This window comes from Ptychodera flava, chromosome 2, assembly GCF_041260155.1.
Source record: "Ptychodera flava strain L36383 chromosome 2, AS_Pfla_20210202, whole genome shotgun sequence".
In the NCBI taxonomy this organism is placed as follows: Eukaryota; Metazoa; Hemichordata; class Enteropneusta; family Ptychoderidae; genus Ptychodera; species Ptychodera flava.
In genome coordinates this window covers 45,315,044-45,327,165 of record NC_091929.1, presented here as the reverse complement: position 1 = coordinate 45,327,165, position 12,122 = coordinate 45,315,044, and the positions used below count along the sequence as shown (strand labels likewise).

At 38.1% G+C, this 12,122-nt stretch overlaps 1 protein-coding gene across 4 annotated transcripts; it reads left to right on the top strand.

Moving 5' to 3' along the window:
* The first annotated feature begins 173 nt into the window (after positions 1–173).
* LOC139122010 (uncharacterized) lies at positions 174–12,109 on the top strand. Of its 4 annotated transcripts, none has more exons than XM_070687364.1 (8): positions 174–245; positions 2,485–2,581; positions 3,253–3,502; positions 4,116–4,172; positions 4,879–4,998; positions 5,830–5,946; positions 8,519–8,642; positions 9,815–12,109. In XM_070687364.1, the coding sequence occupies exons 3-8, from the start codon at positions 3,266–3,268 to the stop codon at positions 10,534–10,536; spliced, it is 1,377 nt and encodes a 458-aa protein (XP_070543465.1). In that variant the 5' UTR covers positions 174–245; positions 2,485–2,581; positions 3,253–3,265; the 3' UTR covers positions 10,537–12,109. The 4 variants fall into 4 exon arrangements, with proteins under 4 accessions (XP_070543465.1, XP_070543455.1, XP_070543475.1 ...); XM_070687354.1 differs by having other exon boundaries at positions 200–245; positions 2,423–2,581; XM_070687374.1 differs by lacking the exons at positions 174–245; positions 2,485–2,581 and adding an exon at positions 2,791–2,904.
* The last annotated feature ends 13 nt before the right edge of the window (positions 12,110–12,122 follow it).

Below are 12,122 nucleotides of genomic sequence, written 5' to 3'. Positions count from 1 at the left end.
CTTACCACATATCATGTCGGCATGGTAACGGAAACTTACAAAATTTTTGGCACGATACGCAAACATTCGTGGCTGCAGTGTTATTGTGAAAAAGTAATTAAAATTTATCAAATACACTGGGGTTCTACTTTTCATAAAAAAAATATTTGTGAAGATAGGGATACTTCTGACGTCACCGATTCATGAGTTTACAGCAGAGAGCAGCTAAAAGGAGGACAGGATATTGCGACCGACAGTTTGGACAGGTGAAAACGATCTTTACATTGTTTATAGGTCATAGATGATCATGGTCAGTGACATATATAATTTATATCAGCAAAGATTGTCATTCACTTGAACAGTTTTGCCTGTGACCTTTGAAACGTGTTTATCATTTGAATTTCCGTGTGATATGTGATCGTACTGGTATGGCGAAATCCTGAGATTTGAAAGACGCTCATGTTTGTTTGGTATGTATTCCGCACGTTTGATGAAAAGTTGGCATGAGCTAGCATTTTGAGAACGGTCATCATCATATGCGCAAAAGCACCGTTCACGTGAAACCGACATTCATACAAAATGTTGTGGTCACCATGCGGAATTCACTGTGAAGACTGTATGGTTTCAAAGTAGCGGTTTATAAGTTATTGGAATGATCATGATCATTGCAAAAATTACACCATGTCATATCACGTGTGCCATCTTTTTTATTAAGTATACTATACGCTTAGGCGTCGCTGTCATTTTGAGAAAACACGATGTAGGGTTTTATAGATTCTCTTGCATCGAAGGGGTATTTTGAACTACTTACTGTCGTATTTGTTTAACTGTTCACAGCTTTTCTTTATCGTAAATTTCACGCTGCTGGCATATTTTACCATACCAAATAAATAACAAACAAAGATACCTGTGTTGAAAGTTGTTAACTTTTGAACCACACGCGGTATAGGTTCAAAGGTCGGGTAACTATTTTTAATCCATGGCAACAAAGAAATTTTCAGGAATAACATTGAATTGCTAATGACGGGTCAATATGGGGTCATCACTACGATGTTGATCGAATACGTTATATTTCGTATTTGGTTAAGGTACGAAAACGCATGTGACAGAAATATTGTAACAGTTGTAATGTGTTGCCTGTCATATTTGAAATAGTAATTGTCTAGGAGATGAAAAGTCAGTGCAAGCATGTCAGTGTTGGAATAGGTCGTGTGGGAAATCAAACGAAGCAGACTAGGATAGGATATGATATGACTCGGCAAGGTGTGGGATAGCATAGGATAGAATAGATGCAAATGAAATATCATGGAGTAATATAGCATAATCTTGACCATACTAGACTACACTTAATCAGCTTTGGCCAGACTTGACTACACTAAACTTGCCTAGACGAGAATAGAGTAGACTAGACTAAACTAGACTAGAGTAGAATATAAGGAATAGCTTTTACTTTCCATTTAAGGAAGTGTGTTGTTCACTGTCCATTTTCGGAATTTTGTCTTTCACATCCTTGAGAAAATTCAGGAAAACAAACAACATTTCACATCACAACAATTTATAATGGCAATAATGAAAATGTACGGCCGACAAAACAAACTATTGTTCTGTCTATAAACTGGTCTATAATGTACAATGCCAATAAAATAATAAAATGTACGGCCGACAAAACAAACTATTGTTCTGTCTATAAACTGGTCTATAATTTACAATGCCAATAAAATAATGAAAATGTACGGCCGACAAAACTGTTGCTAGCACTCTTTTCATATTAAATGTATTTAAAACTGTCTAACCTTTGCTATATTATTTTGGCAACAGTGTAAATCGCCGTCGTTTTATATGACCAATGAATATTTTCTGTTTTTTACTAATAGTGATATAGCTAGGACAGTTAGTTTATGTTATGGGTCCAAGTGTCTATGAATGTGGCTACTGGTGCAATGCAAGATGACAAATTCTTTCCCGCCACTTCCTGCTCAGTATATTGAGAAAAATATGAATAAGGATGATCTAATTTAGAATAATTTCATTAAGGTTATTTAGACAAGCCTGTAAATTATAAATGCTTTACAAATATTGGCGACGTGTAGTGATTATAGAGAAACCATACATTCAATGTATAACCTGGTTCACCTTATAAATCATAATCAATATTCAACTATCGAAAATACTTTCATATATTGCACCATATATATACACACTACATATTTATCACCGAAATTGGAATCAGAAGGCGGCTACCTCTAAGATTTTTTATACATGAAAAATGGAGCCTCTGGGTCATTTCCCGGGTCATCGTACATCCACACAAGCCGTAAAATAAGTAACTGTGATGGATATATAACATTTATTAACCTATTTATATACTTAATTTGTAATATTTAACTTTTCCACCCCTTCCTGTCAACGTAAATGGGACACGCTTTGCAATGTGTATTATTAGTTGGGGTTAACGCGTGGGTCATGCGACTAGCCTGAAATGTGACCCCTTGTTGTATCTCTCAGGATACACGTGCAGTCATCAAACTGTTTACCAAGCCCTTATGAAGTGATGGGACAGTCCTTTCAAGAAATGAAATCAACGATCCCTATGGTTAGTTAGGTAAGATTTTACAAGTGAGATAGTACCATGATCGAAATAGTTCTTGCACAAGTGATGTCTAATCATAGCGGTTGCAATGGTCCATTCTTCCAAATTAGAGTCCCTCCACCACAGAGGAGGAACTGTGCATATGACAGAAAGTTAAATATTAATTGAACGCTCAAAGCACTACGTCGCCATTTTATTTGCCAAATCCGAGGGATAAAAAATTGATAGAGACTTTTTGTTCATTTGACATACAGACTGTCTTCTTGAATCAAGTTTGATCAACCAATATCAGTTTGAGGTCACCGTGAAGCCAGGGTTGTTGGACACTCGTTATTGTACGGTATCTTTGCAGAACATTATAAATATTTGTATAATTATATGCTTTTGGCTTTTACTTAAGACTAACATGAAGTGTGGTGATCTTGGTTTCTAAATAATCCGCTTAAGAATGATTACACGGTGTACCCATCATTCTTTCCTTGTTCGTCGACCAGTCAAAACATGGTGATTGCCTTCATTAAGTAAACGGGTTATGACCAGACTACTAACCTCTCAAATATATGACTGCTCTGATGCACAAGCTATGAAACCAATTGAATCTCCTTTACTTGCGAAAATGTTAAGTATTGTCGTGTTTTGAATAACATATGATAACCTGTTTCGTTGTTATTACTTTTTGTCAGAGTATATGTCACAATGCAAACACAACAACATGGACAAAGCCAGTCGCAGGTACTGCAATCATACACATCTCAGCAATTGCAACCAACGATAAGGAATGATACAAGACCAGGCTTTGCTAATCGAACAATCACTGGGCTGAGTTTGTGTCAACTTCTTCTAGGTGGCATCGCCGTGGCTTTAGGAATAGTTGCAATAGTTATTAAGTGTGTGTCATCTGAACTCGGTTGTGGAATATGGTGTGGCGTCTTCGTAAGTAATGATTTTTACCTTAATATCAAGTCAAGAAAAACTGCGCCTGGAGGGAATTCTTGAAATCACAATGGCTTGCAGTTTTTGGCTGTTCCATAGATAGTTTGGACGAATTTTTCAACTTTTAAATTTGTCCTGTATCTAGCAAATAAATTACTTTCCCATGTCGGAATTAGAGAATAGCTAATATTTCACTAGCAAATATATGTCAATAGGACGACCTGTCATCCTTTGCTGCAAATACGTGCATACCGACCAACATTTATTCCTGATTGTGTAAAGGCTATTCTAAGCAAACTAAAGCAAACAATTAAGTATTTCTCACATGAATATACATTTAAAGATGGAATGGGGTGGCATTATGACGAGCTTAAACATTCGACTCGTCGACATTACAGAGCGTATATGGTAATTGCTTCTTCTTCAGATTTTCAATTGCTTGGCAAATCGACCACGCATTGACTATTTAGCTGAGCACGCCATGTAAACGTTTGCTCTGAACATGGCTAACAAAATCAAATATTGTCCTTAAAATTTGAGGGTGACACGAGAAGAAGGAATGGGTTTTGCTATTGTTTCGAATTCTTTTTAATCGTTTAATCACTAATTCTAGTTCATGGTCAGCGGTTTAATTGGACTGATATCTGCATCTAAGAAGACAAATGGATTGGTGAGTTATACTTAATTATATAATTGTTTTGTGGAAGAGTTATTTGTGAACAAAAAAAAGACTATTTACTTCGTAAATTGTCCAGCGTTTACAATACAGTGCTATATTTTCCTGCGCGTCCTTTTTAAAATTCTGGTGTGTTTGGTCTAGTTTTCGGATTTTTAATAAAAAGTTGCGGCTAGTTTTAGGTGATGAATAAATTATGTAAAAATAATAAAAACATTCTCCTTTAGACCACTGTGTTGATTCGCCTGACTACGGCTGAACATGAGTTAGGTAAATTTACTAGGATTATAAATACAATACTGTTTACACAGTCATTCTAACGCGGCACTTATGTCGGTTTGCTATTTGTCCAGGTCATAGTATTAGAGGTCAAAGGTTAGAGACGTGATAAGCGCATAAAAGCCTAGCACTGATTGACTACGGGAAGATGGTTGCACGTCGAAGAGACAGAGAAAAGCAAGCAATTGGTCATTAATGATTCTTAAGATTACTTGTTACTGGAAAAGTTAGAATGTCTAATTAACAGTCTAAATTCCCTAAGACAGCATTGCTAATTACAACGTATGTCTGTAATGTCACGGATGTAATGAAAATGCTTAAAATGAAAGTGCTATAAATTTTATTCACAAACGTTTGGTGTTGCAGTCAAAGTAAAGGGGTCCATCTTTAATGACTAGCATTCTTTGGTCCATATTGACAGATTATAACGTTCATGGTTCTTTCGGTGGTGTCAGCCTCTCTGTTTGCGCCTGTACTTTTGTCAGCAAGTGTAGCAATGATATCCCAAGAAGAGTATGGCAATGATGACTACCTTTATTATGTAAGTATTCGAAAACAATGTCATCCAGCGTATAAAGAAATGTGACAGTCTTTCTACAAACTTATGAACTTTGATTGTGTTCGAGGAATGAGTAATTATTGACAATATAGATATAAAATCATCTAAGTGCAGCTTTGGTGGCCTGCATGAACAAAATCTAGTCTTCATTAAACGTCACCACTTACATCAAGACGTGACATGCCATGGTGACCAGACTGCCATAATTGGTTTTATGAATAGATTGGCATAATTGATTACAGTGCAAACGTTTTGAGGGTGAAATTTATTGTTAATATCACTTTCTGTACGGTTTTGTTGCCATACGTCAAGGCTTTTTGAAAGTTGTTAAAAATGCCAATTTCGGATATTTGATGGGAACAAGCTCAGTAAACACCAATACTTTTATGTAAATACCATTCCATAGGAAATCTTGCAAGGCATACTCTGTGAAAATATGCATTTAATATTTCAACAACAATTTATATGAGTTATGTATCCATAGAAACCATCCGCAGGAGTATGAGTAAACCAAATTGTAAGTGTATTTTAGGGTACCGCTCACAACTTTTATTTAAACATTTGCTGAAAAATTATGAAAATTGTGCTTCTTTTATGCTACACATGTTGTCTTTATTCAAAGGTATGTTTCTTGTACATATATTTGAATCAAGACACTGCAAAACATTGCAGATGATAATACATTTTTCTGCAACACCTCAAAATGGTGATATAATATATCGCCTGAGTTGACTAAAGCCATGACTTCCGTGTTAAATTTACTATATAAAACAACTCTCAAAACTGATTTTGACCTGATCTTACCTTTCATAGGACGCTTGTTTAGCAGTGGAATCTCTTTTGGGGTTAACGGCTGTCGCTGAGGCTGTCATTGCGATTATTGCATCGGCTTTCTGTTGCAGAGCTGTTTGTTGTGACCAGCCTCTAATGGTAAGTAGTTGTCGTATGTATTAATATTATTTCTGTTCTAGTATCACTGTATATTCTTTTCATGGGCAAATCAAGCCAGTTCGTACTTGAGCATGTTTTGATTTTGTTCTCCATTTTAATTTGTTTGCTCTTATCTCAGTAAAACGATGCATTTAAACTGTTATCAAAAGTGCATTCTTCAAACCCTGGAGTGTGCATCATTATACACATATTGACTGGCCATGTGGGCAACAGCATACGTCTGTACCCCGAGGGACTGTGAGTCACCCCCAAAAACGGACTGTTTCCCGAGGCCGTAGGCCGAGGGAAACAGTCTGTTTTGGGGGTGACTCACAGGCCCGAGGGGTTAAAGACGTATGCTGTTGCCCTCATGGCCAGTCAATATGTGTTTTGTAACACATCTCATCCGTAGCCATGCATAAGAACGTACTATACACAAAACTTGTCTCATGTAGGCCTATGATGTAATATGTTGGAGTGGTTCAGTAAGAAAACGTTTTTCCTAACAGGATCGCAATACTTCTGCAAAACGTTCAATGCACCTTTGATTATAGTTTTCGTCCGTTTCGAGTCCTTGTTGGAAACCAAAGCATTCAATTCTTCTTCAGAAAGTAGGATAAACCAAAACAATTCTCGACTATCGTTTCGATCGGCCGCAGACGACATCTTTGTTTACATTCCGGTCCGCGCACGCGTCAATGTCGTTTTTGACGTCAGCGGGCATCATTTTTTGGAACTGATGCCTGGCAGGCAACAGTTCCAACAAATTACGTGGATCAGCACATAAAGAATGCATCCCACGTGACTATCAACTGGCGAATTAGAATACAGACTGCGGATGAGGTGTGTTACAATTCTTGTTGATATTGGTTATCCACATCATAGGCGCACGACGAATTTTAAAATCAATTATCTGAATTTTTAATGTTGAAAGATGCATTTTATTAACAAATGTGCAAACGGAAATCGTGCGGCCAGATTTGAGGCATACATGAACAGTGCCCATCACTACACTACAGTGCAGTGCACGGCTGTGGCCGTTTAGCTCTGCTGTTACTTATAGTATACACTCGGCCAATTTAAAACCACTTGTCTGTAATTGAATGGTGAAACATGCATTTTAATTAATAACTGTGCAAACAGAAATCATGCAGACAGCTTTTGAGACATACTGTGAGCAGCGCCCAGAACACGGCTGTGGCCGCTCGGCTATCTTGTACACATTACTCTAAAGGTACGAAACTATTTGGAAAATAATTTAATAAAATCCGTAAAATAAAACGTTGTTGGCAACCCTGGGGATTTAAACTTCTCTGTGTTGTCGCATGCGTGGTACCAAATCGATCGACTGGGTTCTTGAAACACAAAAACTGCACCGGGCCATGTAATTGCTGGTAAGTCGCTAATTTCACCTGCGGACAACTCCCATGACACCGCCATTTTGAAGGCTATTCCTCTGTACGATTAACAATGACGTATTCGTTTAAAAGGAAAGTATGCGCATGCGTCAACTTCAAGCTGCACACTTTGAAAATGGCGCTGGCAGGGGACTTGTCTGTAAAAAAACATTGCGCTAATTATCAGCCGTAGATAGGGCCGATGTTAACTTTACAAGTTAGGAAGTCGATCGATCGATTTTTGTAAGTATCCCCTTGATTATGTTGAAGTTTGAATCTCGAGGATGGCCAATAACCGTTAATTTTGTCTAATTTAAAAATTATTTTCCAAATACTTTCGTACCTTTAGAGTAATGTGTACAAGACAGCCGAGCGGCCACAGCCGTGTTCTGGGCGCTGCTCACTGTATGTCTCAAAAGCTGCCTGCATGATTTCCGTTCGCACAGTTATCAATAAAATGTATGTTTCAACAATAAAATTGTAGACAAGTGGTTTTAAAATTCGCCATTTGTATAAAATTAGTAACGTTAACAGTTGAGCTAAGCGGCCTCAGCCGTGCACGGGCACTGTTCACTGTATGCCTCAATAGCTGCCCGCACGATTTCCGTTTGCACAGATTTTAATAAATGCATGTTTCAACATTAAAATTACAGACAAGTGATTTTAAAAGACGTCGTGCGCCTGTGATCCACATGCCACTAATTCTTTGTTTACCTCTGAAATATTCTATCGTAGTAATCAATTTATTTTATGATAAACTGACAACCTGGCACTGTAACGCAGCAGTCTTCAATCCCTTACTCTCACATTATTGCTTGTTGACATTGGCTTACTTGTATGATTTGGCGATCACATCACGATCAGTTCTTTTTAATATTAGCAATCTAGCGATTTGTTCATTATACTTATGCTTTTAAAAATCCGATGGACTTCCCTAAAATGTATCTGCATGTGCTGTCTGCAGCAAAATGACGGTTTTCTCTGATGTCGCAAAATACTTTTTGGCCAGGTAATGTTAAGGCTATCGTATATCACCGATTTCTGAGCTGAAACCAGTCAAACCAATAAATCAACTGCAGACACTCTGTCTCCCTTGTTGAAATGTGCCTGCTACATCGAAACAATATTCCAATATGGAAATTATTTACAGTTATCGAAATTGTACGTTTCACCAGATGATGCATGGTGTGCCAACTGAGGGACGAAGCATTCGTCAGGAAGACCTACATGAAAATACGGGATTACTTAGTAACCAGTGTGCCATATCGTCTGACTTACAATGTGAGCATCATCGAACAAGTAAGGCTGTATAGTAACTTACATCTGTAACAATGCATTGATAAACATACACATATTAATTTGAAATATCAAGTGATTATTATACCGATTGAGAAAAATGTAGTTCTTACCTTGCTGGCACTCCAAAGTACGTCCAAACGGTATTAAAATGTTCTCTTGAAAATGATCGTGCCCGTATAAGTATCTCGGGTTCCGAACTCGTACGGGCGTGGACCACATTGGTTTTACTGGAGTCTCGAGTTTTTCTCATTCATTATCTTCTTATTATTATTTATCATGCATTTATCATCCTTCATCGAGGAAACTGCTACGTTTAAGTTCCTGAAGCTTGGCTCAGGGCTATAAGAACTCGAGGGCCTAACCTTGACATTATGGCTGGTCATGTTACCTGGCCGCCATATTGGATTTTCCTTTGACAAACTTTTACACACCTTATCTACCAAATGGGCTAGCGATTGTGTTTTTGTTGGATATTGATCAGTACGAGAGTTTACTTACTAGTATACCGTATCATTTTGAGGGTTTCCGTGGATTACCTTGATCAATTTTCACATATATCCGAAACTGCAACGGCTTACAGGTTTGATTTTGGTATGACGCCATTGATCGGTATTGGACAAAATTTTCCACAATTTTTCAGATGGCCTTGAACAACCATTGACTTAATATCACGTATCTCGGTAACCACATTACCACATTGGTTAGAGGTATAGTTTGTGTACAGTATATTGTTCAGTACGCTCAACATTTTTCCGGAAGTTTTAGGATGACTTTTTTACAATCTATGACCCTTTACAGATCACTGCAACAAGTACAGCTTTGGCAATAGGTGCCTTCGGGCGCATATGTGTCTTTTATAATTGACATATCTCATTAATTATGTGCAAACCTAATTTAAGGCTAACCAATATGGAGAGAATACCGTTTTCTAATGGACATGCGCCAGTATTTGAAGTGCCTGAATTTGTTCCAAAATTGTGGGTGACTTTTGCTGACCCTAGACCTGCTGCTAGGTATTACAGCAACTACAACTTGCACACTTTGTATATTTCCTTTACCTGTTTGAACAAAACATTATGGCGTCAGTACCCATGCTGCAATCACTTCATTTGCCATTTGCCATTTGTCAATTGCTTGTCAAGATTAAAGTGATCGCATTGTCTTGTTAACAGGTCATTACGGATCAACACATCAGACTGCCTGTACTAATACATCCGGAGCTACTCCCCACGACATGAAGGTACCTGGATATCAACAAACGACAGACTTTACCCCACTGCAACAGCCCCAGTTGGTGAACCACCAGCAGCAACAACCACTGCAATGTCTATTGTTTGTACAACCGCAACAGAAACCATTGCCGCCGTCACAACTCATGCATGTACAACAAGGAGAGACATCGCGTCCGTTACTGCTACCTCAATCCAGAGAGGGATTGGAAGCGCCTCAACAATTATCGCAACAAATGCAGCAAACACGACCTCTGCAACAGTCACAACCGTTGCTGCAAACACAACCACTGCAACAGCAGCCGCTGCAGCAGCCACGGCCATCAGTGCAAACACGACCTCTGCAGCAGCCACGGCCACAACAGCAAACACGCCCTCAGATGTTGCACCAGACAGTGAATCAACAAAGTCAGCACACCGAACAACAGCACATCGAACCAGACCAATTGCAGAAATCCATGCCACTGCAGCAGCAACCGCAGTTGCAGCTCGCTCAAGACTGCCAGGCCACAGAACACCAACAGTACCAACAACATGACCTCACCAACGTAGAGGGCGCAACAGCAAATGCCGATGGCGACGAAGCTTCCACAACTCCTCCACCTGAGTACTATGTCGACGATGACAAAACATCACCTTTGGTAGAAAATGAAGTACATGCCTAAATACCGTATTAATCAAACCAATATGATCTGAGTGATAAAGGAACATCGGGCACAGACACCATTGATGTATCGATGCAGTAGCTGAACTTTTTCTATGTCACGTGGTTACAATATACCGGTACATATGGCTGACGTAGACTCTACATTTTCAATCCATACGTTCGACATGTGATAATGAAGAGAAAGGTTAATGTTTGCCACTGCAATAGATATAGAAAATGAAAAGTAGACAGAAACGCAAGAAAATATACTAGGACTCTAATGTTTTGAATATCTAAGCTGGTTTCTACAGTTTATGTGGACTCGAGATGAAACATGTAGTCACGTGACTTATTTGCTTACGCTTGAATCTCTCTGATAGAGTTACATAGATAGCTGTTTCAATATCAGTAAATCTTGTAATTTTTGAGATTGTAGGTAATGAAAGATCATACCGACAACTTTTTTTGTGGCAAAAGTATGGACAATTGTGACAATTATTCAACTTGCAAATTTTTGGTGACAATTATCCAAATGTCCTGATGGGATCATGTTCCTCGAGTATAACATTGTGTAAAGTCACGAAGTAGATCGTGTTTACTACTATTATTTTTATTTCTATGTTTACTCGTAGCTAACTTTATAGTTGCTGTGCCATGGCCAGCTAAGTATCCTTCAACTTTTTACAGTATTGTAACGTCTTGTTAATTAAAGATTTTACACATTTTAGTTTTAGCTGTGAGGAAAATCCCTGACTTCACGAGCAATTTCTGTCCGACCGGGAAGAACAACAAGGATTTTCGAACTTCATTTATAAAACAGCGTTATTTTGGTGATCATGGTTTACAGACCCGCTGGAAGAGAAGAAAGAACACGAAACAGATCAGTCTACAAGTAGAACAGATTTTTCTACGATAGCATTTGTACTTTGACATTGAGCTTTTACATCCGTTTTCTCGATCACTGTCACTATGATGTCACTTTTAAAATAATAGAACCACAGTCTGAATCAATAACTATTCTCCTAGTTTTCTTCACGAGAGTTTGGCAATATGGTGTATAACAATCCGCTTATCTATGATCAATGTCACGAAAATTTCGATGCGATCGGAAGGGGGTGTAAAAATATTACCATAATTACACCGTGAAGACTTTGTCAGACATCTGTAGTGTGTTTACATGTTTGTCATTTGATATTTTGTCAGCTGTAGTGTTTTTATACATGTTTGCCATTTGATATATTGTCGCTTTTATATAATTATGAAATTTGGGCGTTGAGTGACATTACTTCAATTTGTCACGCTCTGCAGGCGGCTCGTTATTTTGCGTTGACATCAAACTGTCAAGCAATCCGCTGGGGAGATGTTAACAATTGATCAATGTCACATCTTCAGTGAGCATATTTGTTTAGATCTCTGCATGATTATCTTTGAAATGCAAAAAAACACAAAACCAAGGCTGTTGCAATTTGAAATACTGCTGCGCTCTCTAGAGGGGACTTCAGAAGCTAGTTTATTTTCAGCATACTTTAAATATTACTCAGACAATCCTTAGAAATTGAATAGACGATTAAAACAGTTAATAAAGCCCGTAACACATTGTCTTGT

Coding starts and splice junctions, on each gene's coding strand:
- LOC139122010 (XM_070687364.1), top strand. CDS start 3,266: ATGCAAACACAACAACATGGACAAAGCCAGTCGCAGGTACTGCAATCA. Junction 3,503..4,115: donor GAATATGGTGTGGCGTCTTC/GTAAGTAATGAT, acceptor CACTAATTCTAG/TTCATGGTCAGCGGTTTAAT. Junction 4,999..5,829: donor ATGATGACTACCTTTATTAT/GTAAGTATTCGA, acceptor TACCTTTCATAG/GACGCTTGTTTAGCAGTGGA.